Source organism: Achroia grisella, unplaced genomic scaffold, assembly GCF_030625045.1.
Source record: "Achroia grisella isolate CSIRO2021 unplaced genomic scaffold, CSIRO_AGI_Agris_v1 utg1064, whole genome shotgun sequence".
Lineage (NCBI taxonomy): Eukaryota > Metazoa > Arthropoda > Insecta > Lepidoptera > Pyralidae > Achroia > Achroia grisella.
In genome coordinates, this window is record NW_026712568.1 from 258,489 (window position 1) to 281,889 (window position 23,401).

The 23,401-nt window shown below is 30.8% G+C and overlaps 1 protein-coding gene across 1 annotated transcript; it reads right to left on the reverse strand.

The window, feature by feature from the left end:
- Positions 1–332: 332 nt before the first annotated feature.
- LOC131841608 (uncharacterized) lies at positions 333–23,198 on the reverse strand. Its single transcript, XM_059189932.1, has 3 exons — positions 23,096–23,198; positions 18,601–18,895; positions 333–1,025 (listed from the first exon to the last, which is right to left on the reverse strand). The coding sequence occupies exons 2-3, from the start codon at positions 18,886–18,888 to the stop codon at positions 534–536; spliced, it is 780 nt and encodes a 259-aa protein (XP_059045915.1). The 5' UTR covers positions 18,889–18,895; positions 23,096–23,198; the 3' UTR covers positions 333–533.
- Positions 23,199–23,401: the final 203 nt, after the last annotated feature.

Below are 23,401 nucleotides of genomic sequence, written 5' to 3' on the forward strand. Positions count from 1 at the left end.
TTGCTGTTGACACAGTATAGAAACGAGCACGCAGTTGTTAGCGGGGTTTTCCTACAGTTTTAGGGTAACCTGTAATAAAATTAGTCAGCATGATCTTATTTTATAACTGCTTTGTCTGTTAAAATAAGGCATATAAATATTTTCATAAGTGGAAGTTCTTTGCCTATATCTATATATAAAAATGTTTATTAGACAATAAATACAACAACCAAAATATATTGTAATAGGCCAACTTATTACTTTCTAATTCAAGAATGTTTACAGATATTTAGAAATCTTTTAACGGACACTGTGTTTCATTACATTACGAATTTCAAATATAATACTGCAAATGAGAACAGGAGGATACGTAACGCTTTATTCTATCCAAAAAGTATAAAATAAACATCAAGTCGGTCATTATACATGACAAATGCAGGAGAACACATCTCAGCAAACTTATCTATCTCCACAAAGAGCACAACTGCGATCCTCTAAAACATCTGTTTTAGAGTAATGAGTTTTCTCGGGTAGTAAGATAGCGTTTGCAGTATTTAGAAGGTTACTTGTTTCTTTTCCCGTTCAGCACGGATGGTAATCTTTGAAGCTGAGACAGCAGTTGTGTTGGAGTCAATCGTATCGCTGTCAGCGACTAGAGCACGCAGGCGGGCTGCGCGTTTCTCCCTTGCCGCACTTCGTTCATTAAGTTCTGTCATTTCATCTTCTAAATCCGAAAGGCGAGCTCTCGATGCTTTAGCTCTCAATGCAGCTGCGCTCTCATCGTCGCTTTTTAACGCCGTCCACTTTGTTAGTGAATTCTCTTCATTGAGTCTCCGAGCGATGCGTTTTTCTGTGCGTTCTTCATTTTCCTGCAGTGCCCGTCTTGCTCCGCTGATTTCAGATTGTCCAATTCCAACACTCTCCAATATTTTATCAGAGATTTTCACACGGTTCTCGATATTAGCCACAGCATTCTCAAAGTCTATGTCTTCGGCGAACCGGGATGTCTTCTTGCCAGCACGCAAGCGTTTTAATGATTCTGTAATCTGAAATCGAGAAAACAGTAGTATTAACATTTTATTTATAAAAATAAATATTAGTAGTACTGAATACAACTATCTTCCAGACAAGTAATAATATAGCAAACTTTCTTTCGATATCAAAATCAAAGCACTTAATATTCTACTTATGCCTTTCGTCAAACTAACAAAATTTTATTTCAGATGTTATTGTTCTTTGTATCAATAACATCAATAACAGTTCTGATTACCGCAAGAATCTATTTTGATTCGAATAGCATGTCATTTGCATTGGCAGTTCTATCATCTCTGACGGTTGTTCCGATCTATTTCTGACTATCGCTTAGCTCAACCAAACCAAACGACATGTAGGTAACGGTGCCTTGGCTCTGATAGTTAAATTTAACGCGAGTTCTATTCGGAATTTCTTATTATGTTTGTTTTCATTTAATCTATGCCTTGAACATGTTACGTAACTAAGATAAACAATGAGTTAATATTAATGCACACTATTTTTGTAAATACTGTATTTTCACCTTTAATTAATATAGGTAGCCAAATATAAGTTTAATTTTACACCTATCAAAAGGTGTATTCAATATAACCGATATTAATAAAATAACTACCTTAATATAACTATATTTATTTACAGAAATATAATTACTAAAATATTAAATGCAACCAACGTATAAACTATTGTGAAGTTTATTGTTATTTCCAGTTAACGCTATATAATAAGGACTTCAAGAATCTTGAAGTTCTAGACTACAATAGATACTGGGACGTGTATACGCAAAGTTCTATAGGTGGCGGGACGAGATAGGGTGCGAATATGTCAGAGATATACACTCTTGGCATTTTGTTGACTAACAACTCACTACAAACTAATATTTACTTATTACCTTCATAGTCAATTAAATATTAATGATGACAATTAATGTTTTGGCATTAGAGTCATGTTTAAAATTAATTTAGTTCAGATCTGTCGCCAGTCTTTTGGCGTGATGAAATTAATATTACATAACAGAATGTTTAGACACATCGTAGTATATTAAAACCGAATGGAGTAAACCGTTTTTATTATTATGTGAAGATAGTTATATATTATAATTTTGAAGTAATTACGTGAAAAGTAAAACTTGTGAAGAGATGTTTCTCTTCACAAGTTTTGATAAGATTCTAGCATATCAAAATTTACCATCTTTAGACGTATCATTTTTAGGCTATCGTATATTACGGCTTGAATAATGTAAAATAAAAATAGTGATAAAAATTACTTGGATAATGTAATAATGTCTATCAGGTTCGCAACTAGCTTACTTGCCATTTTAATTACGTAAAAAACCTCCTATTTATAATACGAAATATATAAATCTTGTATCAATTAATTCGTACAAAATATTTAACACTCATTAAAGATATAGATTTTAATAACGCTCGTTGAGAAACAGCTTTCGTCGAGTCAATAATACCACTTAGATGATTAGTCAAGTAAAGTATTAGCAAATAGACAAGGAGCCGCAGAAGCTAAAGATTACTTGCTTAGGAGACGATACGTGAAGGAGTGGTAGGAAGGAGGGGGGCGGGAAGGGTGTTGGTACGGCGGGCAACAATTAGCAAGTAGGTACATCAGCAATCCCTGGGGTAACGTTTCGCTTACAGACGTCTGTGTTGCTATTAACTTCGTGATTATTTGATTTATGTTTAGTTCCTCGCATAAGCATTCAAACTGAACCCCACTAATACCTACTCTAGGAAACTAACGAAACATATATGAAGTTATTTTAAATTTAAGTGAATCAATAATAAATAAATATAGAAATACGTATTAAATGGATAATTTTAGATAATATTCAATAACTTTTCGGTCATTTTTTTTTTCTTAGTAGCTAGAAAGCAATATTGGTTGTGGAAAACACGAAAGTTACTTTTTGCAAGCGACGTGTGTGACATTGAAATATAGCATAATATTCTAGATTCAACTGAGCGAGATGTCTACTTCATGATTGACTAGAAATATTGAAGGATTCCTAATAATATATTATTATTCCATTACTATAATAATAAAATCTATTAAGGGGGTCTTCCTATGTGACGGCCTGTTTTTTAGGGATATTTTAGGATTTTTTTTCTACGACCAGTAAATATTTAGAGCTTCAAGTTTTTTATCATTTATTAACACATATTTGGACAGTATAAATATAAAATTTCAGCTAAAAATATTCAGTCAAACTAGAGTTACAGCGCTCTGAACACCCCCGCCTCGAAAAAAAGAGCTCCCACTTCCTCCACGATTCCGGCTGATCGGCTTATCTGAAAAAAAAAAAAACGGCGTTTTAATTTGTAGGCTTAAAAGCACGGAATGACCTATAATCAAATGAATATAAAAAAAATTGGATTTTTGATAGACATTTGAAATAAAAGTTGCAAATTAGGCGTTTTCTTTTTGTTTTTTGCTATAAAAAAATCGAAGTTTTGATTTCATTCCATGCGTTTACATATATTGAGTGTGCCCTGTAAATTTCAAGTAATTCGGTCCAGCCGTTTCTGAGATACAATGGAGGAAAGTTTGAAAAACACAGTTTTGAGAAAAACGCGTTTAAAGTTTCAAGTCCGTTAAAAACTATTAAAATATCAACTTACTCTCAATCGGCGATGCCTGGTCCATAGAGTATTCCTTCCTCTTCCTCGTGAAACTCTTTTAAAGCAGATTGTTCAGCTCTTGAGTCAATCCTGGCTTGTTTAACGACATCACTTACGCGCCGCTCAGAGCGTAAGATTCGCTTTTCATCCCGTTTCTCAACATACGCTTGGGCTTCACGACCAACAGGGCATCCCATAATCGACATAACTTTTAAAATACCTTGAAAACCTTCATTAAAGATAATAACTGCTAAGTAGCTAGCAATTTCAACAACTTTGGGACCAGAATGAAGATGTTTAGGAGCGAAAGTCCAAATCAAAGAATTCAAAGATTCGTTATTGTTTTGTGTCTCTGCTCCTAAACAACGAATTAATAATTCGTCTTTCGATAAATCTTCGAAAACCGGTTTGATAGCTTCTTGGACTTGCGGAATTAGAGGTGGTTTATCGTGATGAAATTGGTCCAGTTCATTATTAGCTTCAGCCTTACGCCATTTACACCAACTGTCTTCGCCTTCTGGACAAAATTGATGCTGAGGGTTTTCATCAGAAGAACATTTGTGATAGTACGTTGCCCAAACTTCCTTTCTCATATCTTCAAGCGAATCTGGATGGCGTCGAATTGCTAATCCGTAGAATTTTGTAATTTCTTGGATAACTTTATCAGTAAGTTTACCTGCTCCTTTTCTGTTTAAGTCTGTAGAAACGTGTCTAAACTTGTATAAACAAATATATTAATAAAAGGGAGGCCAGGTATAAAGCCGACGGTACACAATAGGCCCGGTCTCTAACTGCCAACTCACCGCTCCGAACCGCTCTTTCTTTTACCTGCTGTATCTTTAAAACGACTTCGAATTTTCTAAAATCGCTTTACTACCGTATTCTAGACATGTTAAGGGAGCAATTTATAAAAAAAAAAAATCGATTTTTTCAACCCATCACATAGGAAGACCCCTTAAATGTTATATTAGTTTCATGTAATGATCCATAATTAAAGTAAGTGGGTACATAATTACGATCTGAAAAGGCGATTAAATTTAGTTCTAAAGTGTAGGTTCTTTATATTGGAACAGGAGATAAAAATAGAGTAGTCTAGTGATTTCAAGTAATTAATTCACTTAGTCAATTATTTGTATGTACAATGTGTGCACGTTATTCGAGTAGATATTTATAGTTTAACCAGCGCTGTCCAAGTACAGCGTAGCTTAGGATCTGTTGGCTTTGAACTTTAAGTTTGTTGTTTCCTCACGTACAAATATTTGCATGAGAGCGCTAAACTAGGTGTAGCACATTAATAACAGCACTGACCGCACCGTGTGGAGTGCAAACTACATCAAATATTATTAATATTTGATGTGAATAATATTGTAGTAGATACGTAATTAATTACACCAAATTGTACATAATTAAATATAATTAATTAAACGTTACTATAATTTAGTATCATTAAAAATTTTCCCCTACAGGCATACGATCAATATGATTAGAGCATATGTTTAGGTAGAAGCTTATAGTTAAAATGTTTAATTTGTAATCTGAAACGGAAAAACACACACAAAATAAACATGTTAAAACATTGTTCGTTTCATTTTATTTATTAGAGTTCTATAAATGTTGTGAAAAATGTGAACGGAATAATTTTTGTATCCGTCACAACTTGTCGCAAACACAACATGTTATACTATTTGGGTGGAAACACGAAATAGGAAAAGGGAACACAGGAATTAAAAATAACAAGGTTTTTTGAAATAGTTAATTCAATTTCATAATATTTTATGCACATTGTTTTAAATATATATACATTGAAACATCAGACAAATTAATCAGTCCCGATAAATGTAATGTGTTTATAAAACTATGATCGAATATTGCATAGAGAATATTTTAATTACTAAGACGAGATAATTTTAATTCAAACTTTTTAATTATAAGATATCTACATTTAAGATTTATAATGGTAGCTATATAGACAGTCGCTTTCAAATATATGCTGTAGGTATCTCTTAACTGTTTTACATTTTAGTAATATTTACTAAATATTATGTCAGACTCAACTTTTCTCCTAAAAGCTTTTATTAATAGACCGCCTTGTCTTGATAAAAACACATCAACTAACCGTTGATTGAAACGAGTTCCAAGACAGCTGTAAGTGCTTGTGGTTCCTTAATAAAAAATCGTATTAAATGAAGTAGAAATAACTTTAATTTATTCTGAAGGCGGCACCAAACGACTTTATTACGTAAGTATATTTCAGAAAATCTTATTCGCATTTTAATCGCAATAAAATAAATTAAAACATAACATAATGAAATACTGAAGAATTCGATTCTATTTAAGTTACAGATTATTCTTTTATATACGGTAAGTCAAAGAGAATTTTTAATATTAATTTTATATCTTTAGGTACACTAACAAGAATTTGTTACCATGGATATTAATTAAGTTTATATGATTATAAAACTGTATTCACTTTATGATCACTGTATTAGAATTATTAATATTGATTTTATTTTACTTATCGAAAATAACGGCTGTGCATAATAGTAATAATCCTACATTTTGAATCTGTGACTGAGTTACTGACTGTGAGTTATTTTAGAGGAAAATAATGTATCTACTGTATTAAATTAATTATAATTGTGACAATATTATACGTTGAAATGATGAGTAATGGAGTAATAATTCAATTTCACTCATGCTATTTTGTAGAGAATAAAGGGCATATATTTTGTAGATAATTAAATGTAATAAAATTCATCGGTGTTAACAGGTACTTATTTTACACTCGCTATAATACTTCATGCTGACGCTTTTCCGAATATTTTTTCTATGATTGTTGTACAAACAGTATTTATATAATTTAATTAAAAAGGAAACTTATTAAATTTATTTAATGGTCATAGGAATAATGCCTGCTTTTATCTTTTTTACTTTGATATAAATAGCGTGATGTTTCTATAAAATACAGTATCATTGCAATGTATTAATTCGTATCTGTGTACATATGTAAGTATAAAGGTGGGATATTAATAAATAAATATAATAATAATTATAATATTCTTGATAACTTTGTATATTTAAAACTTGAGTCGCTTTCCATTCTAAATGTGTAACAAATTTTGTGCCAATTGTCGAGAAACATGTGTGAATATACATGACGCTATAATATAAGGTACACGCTTGTAAAAACATTTCTGTAAATATACTCTCACAAATAAACAAAACTGTTATACAAAGGTTTTCGATTATGTTTTGTAAGCAATAAATAATTTACGTACTGGTACTTCGGCAGAGCGGAAATTGAACGCATAGCAAATCAATTCTGAAATAGTCATAGTTACTAAAACAACGATTGAAATAAAATTACTGATGCTGAAAAAGGTGGACTTCGTACAGAGTCTGTCTGAAACCACTATTTCGCCAATTTCAGCTGCCAAGTAGCTTCCTTTATATGTGTTTCGTGTGACACACACAGGTATGATAATTTAGTCCTCCGTATCATCAGATTACCCTTAAATTTATTTGTTATTTCAAGTAATGGAATAAAGGATATAGGAGTAAAAAGTAATGAATTTAAGACTCTTTGAAAAAATATTTTCAATATTTGTGGTCACAACAACAGCAATTTATCTCCTGCCTACAGTACACTGCCTCAGGTAGAAGTTAATTTATATGTTGAAGTATGATAGTAACATTTTTATTCTTTGTTACCATAACACTAACAGACAAGCATGTGTTTGTTGTCACTGCGACGTTGGCGAATATTTCTTATTACTGCTTTTTTAAATCCACCAATTTTATTGTCTAAGCGGCATCCGAATTATACGTGATCAAATTATTTATGTAGTAGTTAGTGTGTGGAGTGGAGTGTTAAAAATATTGTAGATTTATTTTTGCTTTTATAAAATAAATAGAATTGTGTACCCAATATGAAAACTGGTGCAAGTATTTGTACAATATATGTACACACAAATATTACGGCTATTGAAATAAAATTCTGCCTGCAAATTTATAGACGTAAAATCAATATAAAACACAGAAGGGCTCAGGGTACCCAGTAGAAACTTTATATGATAATAAAATCGCAATTTTTCGCGCGCTATAAAGAAGTTCGATCAGGTGTATATTTGATTTTTAAACGTTTAATCACCTTTTATTATTAACTAACTATATCACATGGTGTTGTTTATTTAATATATGAGTAATAAACATGAAACCAATATTTATGTTTTATTTTTAATTTTAATAATTTCAAGACAAAGCTAGCTAAAACTTGTGTTGATTAGGTTACCAAATACATAGACATATATATATATTTTTGTAACTGCATACATATATATTATATATAGAAAATATCCAAACCGATACAAACAATCATACTCATGAATACAAATGTTTGTGACGTGCGAGGACTCAAACCCTCGGAAGTAAGACGGTGTGCTACCGCTAGATCACCGAGGTCGTCGAATTTTATATCCAACAGCTATTAAAACTTATGGAAATAGATACATATGAAAAATGTGTGACATATAGATAATTTCGCTTATAAAAAATTTGGAAATGACATAGCAACTCCGATATAATTTTAATTTGAAATTATACTTGTTAATTAAAAATTATAATATATATATTATATGATCCTGTATCGTCGCCATCAACATTTTTGTTTTCATTTCATTTACAGTAGAAGATAAGGTTAGTAATAAGATACCATACTGGACTGGCATATTCATATTATGATAAAAGTGCCTAAATAAATGTAAGAATAAAAAAAATTATACTTGACAAGTACAATTTTCTAAAAACTACTATTGAAATTGTATGTTAAAGATATTTTTTGTAATTATAACCAATTTGTATAAAAAACAGATTACTTGAAATGATGAAAAATTAAACAAGAAAGGCCAATTTTTCGAGCTCTACTATTTGACTTTTGAACGCAGACGAATCAATTCGATAAATCGAGAAGATGTCACATAAATAAGTAATAGGCAGAGCTAGAGTACTATGGGTATATCCCTGCACTAGAGCTTGAACTTAGTTCCCTGGGGGTTGTTGCTCCTAGGGTAAACGAGTACGCTCCAAATCGCGGCAGATTGTGACTTGCGTCTGCCTATGACTATTATAACATAAAACACTATTGTATTTTTACCATCTAGTACTTTCTCCTTTCTATCTTCCCTCCCGCCCACAGTTAGCTTTTAAATGAACCCCCTTAAAAAAGATATGATCATGGAAATATGTGATGTGTATTCCCACAAAACACAAATATCCAAATATAATACTACTACTTAAGCTAGGATAAAATTTAGAATATTAGTTTCAATTTTAATTTATCTTAAAATCAAGATCTGAAGAAGATGAGCAGCTGCTATAAGGCTCCGAACAGTCCATCAGAGGGTTGTTGCCCCCGGTGATGAACCATGGAGACCATTTCATTCGATTCAGTGTTAAACAATTGATAGAAATATATATTACATTATATATACAGTAAGGCAATTATATGTAAAACATTTAATGAAGTATCAACACAAAACTGTTATATATAATCAGGAAGCATATAAAAATCTAAGACGAAAGGACAGGGTTTGCCTAACAAAAAAGTTTAACACTTACTTCATTACAAAGTTTCAATGTTTTGTTGGACCGCGAATATATAATAAGATAAATAAAATATTAGATATACATCACTTAAATTTACACCAATTATTAAACAAATTAGTACCATGGTTAAAAACGCTCGATTATCATACTTCGGAACAATTGTTTAGAATATTATCCTAATTTAAATAATATAACGTAAAATAAAAATAATTAAATAAGTATATATATATATATATGTTTATATATTGTATGTAGTGTGTGAATATATATGTATATATCTATATGCGAAATATATTTGTTGTATGTATTGATATGTTTAATGAATATGAACAACACTTAATGTATTATGTGGTTGTGCGTATATGTAACATATAAATATATATATAACCGTTTTTTTTTTTTGTAAAAAACATGTTTTATTAAAATATAAGATAAGTTTCTACATTTAGTGGTCACACTTGCAAATATCTATGCACCGATTGTAGTTGGACCATACGATGTGACGCATTCATTGCCTCAGCGATACGATTTATTTTATTTTTAAGTATACCCTACATTTGTCTTATTTTTTCGTTCACCTCTAAAGAATCGTATAGCATGTTATCTTTAGGTGGGCAATGGTGTCTGAGATACAGGCTAGGCCTAGTTTAGACACTACTGCACTGGACTTGATATTAAATAGTTAAGAACTATTGTATATATATGAATTAATATAGATATATAACCTTAGTTAAGTCCCTTTTGTATTTGTTTTTTTGCACAATAAAGTTATTATTATTATTATATTTAAGTTATTATTAGAATTGAATATAGATTGTTCTAGAAATCGGAGTATATCTATATATGTGATATTGTATTACACCGTTACACTACCACCGACGTCAGTCATGATAATTATTACTATACGAGTACATTCTATTCATTTAATTCTATTAATAGTCCGCTGACCATCTGATGAATGGTTTTCAGAAATTTTGACAATGTAAAATGAATATTGTTTAGAATTTGAAATGTGACAACTGGTAGATTTGGGAACAATACATTTAATGCAGATGTATAATGTCTCAGCTAGTTTCGGTGATAACTGTACCTATGACAAACGAATACGTTCACGTCAATGCATTTCAGATATTTTGTGCTTGCATGTTGAGTTCTGAGATTGAACAGAAACCCGTAACAAAGGAGTGAGGAATTCAATATACTGAATGCCTTCATTGAGTTTAGTTAGGGTGCAGTTCGGCAGTATTAATATTACATTGGATCGCCTGCTTAACGCCTGCCACATATAAATAGCTAGAAATCATTGTATAATCAGCCACAAAAATGTTTTAAAATTCGTAAACCGATATACTGCAACTGCTAAATAAGTCAATAATGTCGAATGAACTACATCTGTATCTAACTTTAACTATCTAATCTTATAAAGTAATTCCCATATTCTTATATTATAATTATAGTGAATGTGTATTTTTTATGTATATATTTCATTGTATAGTGTTTCCATAATATACAATATTTTCTATACTAACCTCTACTATTAAAAGAAAGAAAGTGCTTTTCCATAATCCATTTATAAAATAGAATGCCCTGTGAATTGGAATAAAGAAAATTTCATATACACTATTTAATCGCGCTCACAATTTTTAAAAGCTTCTATTAAATTGTTTTCTTATATTTATAGTGTCCGTTGGAGAAAAATATAAAGGATTTAAATATTATCATTGTATATTGGACTGTTCAGCTCTGTAAGTCCAAAAGAGAAGTTTGGAAGATATTGTGATTTGTAAGCACCTAGACCAAATTCTTGACACTTATATCTAAAAGTCGGTATAAGTAGTAAACTAAGTCCCGAGTTAATATTTTACATAAAAAAAAAATAACAATAACGAAGGTAAAATAATATATCTGTTGAAATTGAACGAAACTTTCTCCTTTCAATATATTTCTCGAAGCTATGCAAAAATAGCGTTCGAGATGTCCATTTACTTGGAAAGGATGATAAAACGCCTATTGTATTGCATTATGGTGTTTTTATTTACGCGATTAAAAAACTGTCTACAGAGAATAATAAAAAGGGAATATCAAGTAATCCACAATCTGGTGAAGAAATATTTAAACAATACGTTTTCTTATTTAACAACATTAATTAAATATAAATTTGTTTAAAAGGTAATGTTCGTATTTATTAGCGATGAAATACAACTATTTTAAAGGCTCATTTATTATATTATTATTAAATACAAATAGACATGATAGGTAATTAAATTTCCTGTATTAATTAATAATCAAATTATTAACCATTAGTTAGTTATAGTGTATTAAAACCGCCAAACCGGCTGAAATTTGGAATATTGAACTTTTATTAATAATAATTGTAACAAAAATACTTCCTAGATACAATATTGATGAGTCTTAATTTATGATTGTATTACGTTTAACGACCAGAGTATGTATGTTATAAGTGCCAGTTTTGTAATAATCGAGATAAATAAAAACAGCTTTAACAACGTGCATCGTCGAAGCAGCTCATTATAAAGTTTTATTGTCGTCCAACTTTTGTATGCAAAATTCACGTTGATCGGATGCTAGCAGTGTTTGATAGAGTGAAAATTATAAATGAACCGGAAAGAAGCAATGCAAAGAGGAATATAGTTCGCAAAATGTTATATATTTTTAATTAGGTTCAGTAGCTCTAATTTTATCTAAAATGCATTTGACCTTATTGAATTAAAAAATACCAGTAAGTCGCAATATTACTCTTGTCAAAACAAATTGAATGAAGTCAAAATATATTTACTCCTTTGGAAAGGTCTATTACAGACATTTATGATAACACAAATCTACCGTTAGTTCAGATGACTTGATGTTTATACAAAGCTGATGGGAAAAATAATTTACAGTGAATGTGCTGTACATTTCTTTAAATTTATTGAGAAAGTCGTCGCGAGATGTCTTATCGTGATAAATGATATATCAAATTTACGCCGTACTTGAATGTTCCTGTTATCTGATTTTATCAATATATTTTTAACCAACCTTCAATATTACAGACAAAATTGATACGGAAATACATGTTCAGATTATTTATTTGATAAAATATTCAGTGCACATATAATACGTACATTTAATATATCTACTATCAGTAAATTAATTAAAATTACAATACATATTGTATCCGAATATATCTATAGTAGGTATAGCTATTATATGACCACTGTAAACGAACTGACGATGAAAAAAGAATTGTAATAATCAACTTGCTTATTTAATCAGGGGTCGTGTAGAGGAAACGAATTAATTAAAAACAGGCGGACTGTCTATGACGACCGTCTATTGTTTTTACTAATTAATAAAGGGTGTATCGCTCAGTGTTTTCCATCTTTGTACTACCATTCCGTAACCATAGTCTGTAAGTAATAAAATAAATGATTGTTGTTTTAACTGATTTTATAAATGTGTTTTTATATTCTTTACTTCAGTAATATGAATAAATAAGTTGCATTTGTGTCTTTGGTTAAATAGAGATTCAAAGTAATGATAATAAATTATGTTTATGTTGAAGACAGTTTGTACATAAAATTATTTTATAGTTTTCTACAGTTGAGTATTAGTCTTAAAATTTATTTTTACATACTATTAACAGCAGGTTCGCCTGTTGTTTTTAAGAAAAAAAAATCTTATGTTCGACCTCGTGATAGGTACAATGTATCATTGTGACAAATGTGAGATCAAATTGACAGAAAGATACACTACCAATATTTATGCATTTACAATATAAATATGAATATCTACTAGTATCAAGTTTTGTATATTTTTTCTTTCATTGCTATAATAGATAAACTAAAATGTCGCGTTCAATCTGGCTTATTATTCTATACTGTTTCTAACCGATAATGTATTAAAAAATATTTGCTAGAGTAAGATCAGTCAAATATAGTTAGAGATCTATACTTTGAAGTGTATGTTATTATATTTAAATTATGCAACACTAAATATACTTGTATATAGTGAATTTTATTATTCCATCGCCACACTCGGAATGCAGATTCAGTCGAACTCGTGAAGAATGAACAAGAAATTTGGTCGGTCCTCGTTTTAAACGAACGTTATATAACTTTACATGTTTGAGATTATGTGTGTGCATAGGAAATACCAAATAGCACAAAATCATGATCGACTGAATATATGTATGTTTAACTGGCATCAAATAGTGCAGCAAATTTACGTTATTTTATTTAATTGTATTTGCAAACAAGGCGATGACCTGATGGCAAGTGGCCACGGCTGGCCACCGTCGCCTATATACATAAATAGCACCACGGACTCATTCGTTGTCATTCCGGAGGGCTAGAATATCATGATTCAGTTCGCTGTCTTATCTCAATCTTCAACAGAAATACATGTTACATATCAAACAAAATGAATGCGTGTTACTTCATGAAAAAAATTGACAATTTTTAATTAAAAAAAAAAAGACAACTTAAATACAAATGGTCTCATCTGTTTCTATCTATATACATAGGGAACACTACAAATATACACTACGTTGTTTACCTACATGTGGTTACTAATGAAAAAAATTATATACCTATATCAAGTTACAATATTTCAAATTCATTCCAAATCCATTAAAAAATTGATATATTTTCCTACTACCAAACTACTACTAATTTACGTAAAATACAATATACTAATAATAATAATATATAATATGTGAGATTAGATTAGACATACATTAATATATTAATGGCTATTTGTATTCATTCAACTACTAAACGTCTACGACGTATAAGTATTAATTTAACATGAATGAACATTGGAGTTTATTTTTAAATCGTCGACGCATTTTACAGCTCGCTGACGTTATATCGGATATCGTACTTTGTCGACGATATATAAATTAAAAAGAGTGGGCAGGTACCGACTTTAGTCACGAGGGAAGAAATACTGAACAAACAATTTACTAACGCTAAATTTTCTCTTGTTCTCATCCAATATGTACTATATATATATATAATACGTATATAGTAGGCATTAGTGCGTAAGTTTATTTATTTATTTATGTACAATTTTAAAATGTGTATATAAATATAGTATGAACCTTCTATATATCTTCTCTCTCTCTCTCTCTGCCAATACCAGGTTGTCAGTAAGAGATTGATAACAACGATAAGATCGTCATTTGTAAAACTTTTTTTTATTGTACTGCACTCATTGTTCTTTGTTTATCTATGTGCAATAAGCAGTTATTATTGTTATTATCGTTTCGTTTCAAGTATAGTGCATCAGTCTATTCATTAAAAATGTTAGGTTAGGTTAGTTAAGATATAGCGTTCATTTTCGAAAACACTAAGATTTTATAATATATAAAAATCTATATTTTTTTAATTTATGTTACACAGGATTTCTTAAGTCAGTGATAATTCATTTAAAAATATAATATTTTATGATTAAAGACAATTCGACCATTAAAGTATTATATATCTGATTGACACTGAACATATTTCTCATGAGTACGATCAGTGTATACTTTAATTGTCACATTGATAACAATGATATTTTATTTTTACTAAATCCAGTTTCATTCAATGCCTGGCATGTAACTTGGGTATGTAAAAAAAGGATAGAAATCAAGAAACTTAAATTGGCAATCACCGTACCTACTACTCCACAAATACTGCAGCTATCCTAATTAGAAATGATCTAGAATTTCTATTTGTGCTGCCACTTGAGATGAATTTATAATTACATACTGTAGATTACAAGCCACTCGAATCCGTGGCAATGATTGATAAATATATTCAAGAGATAATAACGTCAAGATCAGTACTACTAAAATTTGTGCCCGATCCAACAAACCAACATAGTAAACGACTAAATTCAATGTCGATTGCACATCGCTATAATTATTTATACCATGTTTACTGTCATAAATATAATGTTAGTCGCATTCGTACGCGAGTTTATTTATAAAGACGGTAGTATTTCGAACTGGCATCAAATTCGTTCATTTCTCATATTGTACTTATTATTGTCACTTTAAATGTATTTAAATCTTTAGGTCAGTCTTCTATTCTATCAGATGAATATCTGTATATACAAGAAATATGAATTGCCAAAGAGTGGAACACACTGCCACCTTTCGTGTTCCCGGAGAACTACAACCCCGGTTTCTTCAAGTCTATGGTGAATAGATATCATCTGGGTCAGCGCGCTACATCCTAGGTCTCGCCATCATTTCGCATCAGATGAGGTTATATCAAGCGTAAACTCAATAATAATATAAAAACATGACTATTCTATTAACTAGACTAGAATTGCGGTACGAGATACGGATAAGTACCTATATAGTCGAATATTACATATAAATAAAAAAAATTGTGATGACTATTCAAAAGCTCTTAAGTTTATTTGAATAAAATATTTCCTGTAATATTCTATTCTATTAATTGCATTTCAGCACATTTATTAAAATATAATATATGGTCAAAGGTCCTTGTGAAAAGTCCGATCATTGTATTCATACATTTAATTCTGAAGCCGTAAAAATTCTTATTGATACGGTCTTACTACCGATGTGTGATGTTATCAGTACAGTGCAAGGTACCACATCATATTATATCTAAGAATAAAACGTATGCAGTGTAATAATCCGATTCATAACATTCATATCAAATTTTATTTGCAAATGTAGTTGTATGGAAATCAGTAATTCAGTAGCTACTATTTTGGAAATAATGCAGATACTTAACATAATAAGAAAACGATATCATGTTGATTGAAGAAGTAAGAATTTTATAATAATGATAGTTAAGTAATGAAGTCAGCTCAAAATAGATCTAAATAATATTTTTAACCATTGGATGGTATGGATTAAGAACTGGCTTGCTTTAGATAACCATGAGTATCCTATATCTTTACCGTAAAAAGGAGACGATGTTGCATGTAACTTCATATTTATATATCGGAAGGGCATTCACCAGTAAATATTTGGCAATATTCACTGGTGAATTGTAAACATTGCACTACATTACAATACCATATTTATTACAAAGGATTATCCTTACCACGAAAACCAGATTATATGAAATAAACAAAAGAATAAACACAATATGTAACGAGTATAATATTAGCGCTGTAATTCAGTTGAGTCGATATCCCGAAATCCCAAATATTTTATAACATGCTATCCGTTTCTTTATTTACACACAAAAGTCTGGATTGTAACAACTTGGAATGCAATGCTTCCTAAAAATAACTGAACGATTGGAGTTTCAGTTCATGAAGATTGTGGGTGTTATGTTTTAATGTTGCATACAAAAGAAACTAAGTAATCAAATTAATATACCCATTTGGTTAACAATTTTTGTCTGTAACAAAATATGAATATTCAATATTAGAGATAATCTAATAATAAAATATTTGTTATAAATGCTTTATATTAATAAAAATTAATAAATGTGTAGTCATATATAATTTTCATTAAAGGCATGCAAGGGGACATAAAGTAGATCTATCATCACACGTTAACATGATATTCAGTAAATAAAAACACTAATAAAATATAAGTATGTACTATTATTATAATATACAATCAAGACTGCACAATGAATGATATCATCATCATTACATAGTATAAAATAAAGTCGCTGTCGCTGTCTGTCTCTATGTATGCAACGGATTTTGAAGCGGTTTCCTTTAATAGATAGAGTAATTCTAGAGGAAGGTTTATAATTATATACATGTACACCCAGGCGAAACCGGGGCGATATTTATGATGATTATTAAAATATTGGAAATATCTACAATGTATATATATTCTTTATTGCACTTTTAAATACAGTTCTTAACTTAAACATATACAGAATGTGTTCTTTATTACATTAATATAAAATTGGAAACGAACGGAGTCTGAATCCGCATATGTTATGCGTTGATTTTGGATATTTTATCTAGACTATTATTTGAAAGAGCGTGTTTATGAACAAAGAAAACACTGCATCATCGATAAAAAATATTTTCCTTGTATTTGTATTTTTATTGGTTGAAAAAACAATCCAATATTTATAAAACTAACTAACTAAAGATAAAGCTTTATTAATAAACCTATTCTGATTATTAAAGTGTTTTAGACAATCAATTAGGAAAATAACGCGAAAGAAAACTGCTAGACAGTAGTTTTAATAAACGTTTTACGTTTCTAGGAATAAGGGAGTTAATTATTAGTACTATTTGTTTCCATTTTGTATCTGGTTGAGCGAATAGCGGGTAACAATACAATTACCCACTCTTCAGATACCGTTTGTATAATTGAATCCAGAAACAATTACACTTGTCTATTACACACATTTCTGATGCAGAGTTAGTAATTCAAAAATGCTATTTGCTCTCTTCACGTACACAATGCTTGACACATTTTTAATTAAAATCGTATTCATGTTCGTTGAATCTGAGTCTGAATGAAGCTACCCACATGAAATTTAATCTGCGTAGACCAGTCAGTGTACAACAACCTAAATTTATCCATAGGTATTGATATAATGGGTATCGTTGGACGCATGTATTATAAAATTTTTGTATCCTTAAAAGGGCTACTAGAATCAGGAACAATATCGAACTAGTGGTGACAGTATATTTAGCTCGGGAGCTATGAGAAATCACCTCTGATTTCTAGCAATCCAGAATGCTTCACACCACTCCGATACTAGCATTGATTTTAGTGTCTTGTTATGTATTTTAATATCAGTGGCGTGTATTAGACACGTGTACTTTTATGCATAAAACTAGAAAGACAATAGGTAAGTTCATAACAAAACTGTTCCGGATATCATGTTTGTAAAATAAATTGAAGACGTATTATTTCTATTGTTTCAGCAGACCATGCAGCTGGGCTGTATTGTGTGCGGCTAGCTCCACTTATTGTTTCAGTATAAATATTAAACAATCTTTCATGACCATTCTCGTTAATTATAATTATTCTCGTACATTCACATACATTGTGTGTAAATTAACAATAAAACTCTATATTTGCTTAATGCTTTGCTTATTATATGAATATTCTTTTTAAATAGATTATTAAAAAGTAACACTGAAGGAGTCAATAGTTTCATAATTGCAATAGCGTAATTGTAGTCATTATCGACAATTCATTAACGGCTTATTGGATTATTGCCGCTTGAGATAATTTTCGTGAAACATTCAGCGCATAATGAATTTATTACAGCATAAATTGTTGAAGAGTAATAATAATGAACGAGCCTCAGAGATTGAGATGTACCTAATAACAGTATGGATTGCTTTAGAATAAATCATTTAATAATTATATTCAAAGTTAGTTGAAATCATTAGTACTTACATCTTCGGACAGTTCGTCTTCTTCGAAGGCAGATGACAAAGGCCTACCCCTTTGGGCGCGGCCTCCCCTCGAATCAAAGAGCTCGTCATGTTGAGTCTCGGTCTCGTCCAAAGCGTTTCTGATCCTGTTCTCGACGTCGGCCCGGATACGGTCACGGTCAGCCTCGGGGGTGCGTGTGATGGGCCCTTTCCCATCCAGCCGGTCGAGTACAGGACGATAATAACTCTCGCCCTTGTTATAGTTGCAGTCGTACACGCGAGTGCGGCGCGTTCTTCCTAGGCGACTCATTTCGACCCTGTAGATTGTAATCACTATTTTAATAATTAGGTATAAGAAATAATAATAAAATAGAAAAGCATAATACCTATTATAACTTAGATTAAATGACAGGGCTCGAAGTAGCTTATTAACCTTATTATGACTGGAAAAATCTTAACATATAAAAATTACGTGTCACGTTCTTTGTCCGCGATGGACTCCTAAACTACTGAGCCGATTGCAAATTTGACTCGCACACTGAGTGCAATTTGATCCAACTTGAAAGACAGGATAGCTTACATCTCAATTCATAGGCACAATATTATTTAACCTTAGTCACAGCAACGAGCAGCCGGGGCTGCTAGTATAGGAATATAATTTCAAATTAGTAGTAATAAAATATTCCAACCAAGAACTAAAGTAATATATTATAGAAATTTAATGAATGCTTAAATGTAATCAACAGTAACATTAAAATCTATGAATTAATTATTTGGTCAACTTATAAGTTATCTAATATATTTCAGTATATCTAATGAGGACAGAAATTTTTGAAAAACGATAATTTATTCACTATCCAGACTATTGCTCCGTAAATCATATATACCATACTATTATATAGTACAAGTGGTATTAGATTTTTTAAGGTTCTAATAACGAATTTTAAAGAAAATATTAGTATAATTATAAAGTGTACTAATGAAGTAATAAAAGTACTACGATTATTAACGTATTTAATAGAAAAACTTCAGAAAATATTTTTGTTGAGATTCAATATTTTTTACACGAGATAAGCGGCTGGCTGTTATGAAAACTTAATCGCTTAAGTATACTAATAGACTCTTGTGGCGCTGCAGATTGGCGGTAATAGAATTATGTTTAATCGCGAGATCTGAACCTCAGAATATTCTGTTCATTATGCATCAACCACGTCAAGTATTTTACTTAATAAAGAAATCAAGCATAAAGCCTTATATTAGTATAATTAAAAACTAAGAATGCTATTTAATTAAAAATAACGTATAAACGTAGTGTATGTATGTTATTGATCATATTACAACAACTACAAGGTAGTTCAAGCCAGCTGTGACTATGCAAATTGTTCTTGCATCTGAATGCATTAATGAAGTCGCATTATGTTTTCTGGCAGAGCACCATCCAGTATGTCTTCATCGCCGTTCATTGTATGGAATGACAACAAATTAAATAACATGTACGTTGAAAATGAAATAGATCTTTATTACTCATGTTGACAATAAACAATGTGATCATTTTCGTTACCACATTGTTGTTCATGTGCGTCTCTTGGCGGTAGTTAAAATTATATTGCCACAACAACGTCAATGATGTATTAGCTATGCTTTTTATTATATTATATGTATACTTCAGAAGAACTAATATGTAAATATTGAAGACATTTTAATGACATACATACATGTGACTTGTATCATATTTGTACATGTTTGTATATGCACCAATAAAATGGTTTTGTATGTATAAAAATGTTGCGAACTATTTACAATAAAAGTATTGGTTCCATATTAATAAGAAAACTGCCATATATGGTAAACGGCAACAGAAGAGGGTATATATCCTGTATAATGCAAGATGTTGTCTCTTAGACCATTACACTTCTTGTAAAAGCCTGATATTCTGGAAACTATCGTTGTCTTATCTTATTCGTTTCGTATTAATAAACATACAAGTTTTTAATTAAAGCAGTAAAAATAAATTCCCTTGACATATTTAGAGACTGACTCAATCTTGAAAACTGAAGAGGGCTTTCGACGTAATACCACCGCAACGTCGGAATTAGATACTTGACAAATTTCAAATAAACGATTTTGAATTATTCCGAATGATAATTTTATGAAAATAACGACGATTGCTAATGAACGTTTTGATTGATACCAAAGAGATATTTATAGTATATAGTTACAGGCTATGTAATTGTATCTAAGAAATTATATCATAATATAATACACAGTTTAAAATGTATATTTTGTAACTCTGAACACGATCAGTGACATATACATTATTTATAAGTTATTAAAGTTTATTGTTAATATTAGAGTAAACAAGGAATAGACATTGTCACACCTAACAACATAGAGACGTGTCCTAAAAAAATATTCGTCCGGTAACTTTAAGTAAAAGATATTTATTTATTTGTTTGCAGAATACAGTAGGAAGTAGAGATATATTACAAATAGAAGATATATAATATTATACTAGATAATATAATACTAATGTATTTTGATTACTACGATATTGATTTTATTTATGACATTACAATACAGATGGCGCTACTACTCGGTATCGATTAACAGGATAGCGAAATCAATGCCGATGTTTCATACTTTTTTATGGTTCTATATGGATTGGTGCACTCGCCTGGGCTAGAGGTACAAGCTGATCATTATAGGGCAATGGTAGAGAAAGATGGCAAGTCAATTAGCTTATTATAGCTTGAAATGAACTGCGCCAGTTTCTAGAAGGATCGATAACCCTAATAGCAGGCGGTTCTGTTTTTGAACATTTACACCTTAAAAAAATACCATACCCTTTTGTCCCCGACAGTGTATATTGTAAATATTAAATCAACAAAGATATTAGTTTATGTATGCGACTATATATTATCAGTAAAGGGGACTAGATTTCTCAAGTATCTGCTATCAGGCGGATTAATATAGTAATCCTCACTGAAAACTATCACAGTAAATTCTTAGCTATGATGACTTAACTGCTCTACTATTGGCCAATAATGATCAGCGTGTAGAGCAGGCGAGTACACCAGATAAAGCAATATGAGCATATTATCTATTATATGTAGTTACGTACCATAAACAGATTAAGGAGAGTATTTATTGTTTAAAGAATCGACCTACTTAATTCTACTACTGTTGTGTCCTAATACGTGTCAATAAAAAAAATTGAGTAACCCTGTTGAACGACTACATTAGCAAATTAAATTACCAAAATAATGTATAGTTTTTTCTAATTCATCTTAACGAAACATTACTACGGATAGAGTTTTAGTAAGTTTAATGATATAAGCATACACACTTACGCATGTGTATATGTGAACCCCTCTGCAAATTGCTCTATGTTATTTCGTCGTTTATTTCTATATTTAAATTACAAATATTGGTTTATTTTTCTTTTTATACCTTTTATTTGTAATCCCTTCGTAATTATAATAGTATTCAAAGCAATTTTATAACGTGTTTGTTTTTACTCCGCTGTAGCCTGTTTGTTTTATTCCAACCCATTTTTATTCCTTTTTTATTTCCGTAAAATGAATGGCATTTCAATTTAAATGTTACGTTTGAAAATTGAATTACTTTATTCTCTTACGTCACTATTTTAACTGATCGCGTAACGTTACTGTTATTTCTGTTGTTTGCTTTATGTTCTGTTTTTAATTCGTTAGGTAGACAATTTTATAGTTATTACGTCAATGCAGTCATAAACAAAGTGTCCATGAGATAAATAACAGATGGATACTCTGAAAGTTGTAAGATTAAAAAAATATATAATAACCGTGTTGTCAAAGAATAATCGTTTGTTGTATACGCCTAACAACAGAAATCTTATAAAAATAGAGGCAGTAGATTTTTTTTCTAACAAGGCTAGTAAGACCTGACTGAACTCTTGGCTAAGTTAACTTAAACGAAATGTAATTCTTGGCAACATATTCTAGAAAGAAAGAGTATGATAAAAAATGTTTCAATGAAATTATATAAACATATTAGTGTTTACATATATACCTAAATGACAAAACCACATGTCTGTGGTTATCATCCAACGACAATAAACTCTCAACGTACATTAGAATTTTCTCAATCGATATAATCATTAAGTCTTGATGGATTATCTATCTCGCGCACCGACGCGTGCGTCGAATAGTGGAACAATTTGAAAATAGAATTCGCAAACATTCGATATGGGGATATTTTTAGTATCGAAAACCCGGTTTTTGTCTTCACGACACGACGTATTGTAATATGCACTCCGATTCTTGAACGGCTCTAAAAATAAGCAATATAGGTATTAGATATTTGAAACATATAAATATTACCTACATTTTTAATTTGGAAACGGAATACGAATATGAGGGTAAAAAAAATATGATAGAAAATACTGTCGCGCAGCAGTGACAGTGGTGGTTACAAAGAAACTCGCGTAAGCGCGAAAGCAATACGGAAGTGTGTATTATAATAATATGTGGACTAACCTGGTGCGTGTACAGGCGTCGAGAAGGGAGATGGGACTGTCCAGCCGATGAGCGAGGAGCCGGCATGCGGCGTGCGGGCAGCGTGGGCGAGACTATGTTTAACCGTGAGCCACACCGAAATATACTGACTTTTGTTACGAATGATTTCCTTGTCTGAAAAGCACGATTTGCACCTTTTCAGGAAACACAGAAGCCGACAGCTTGTCCTGTTATCAGTAACGTAACATAATCATAATCGTCAACTACTGCATTGTCCTGATACACAGACCTAAAATCAGGGACGATGGCATGATGAGCCGGAAATGA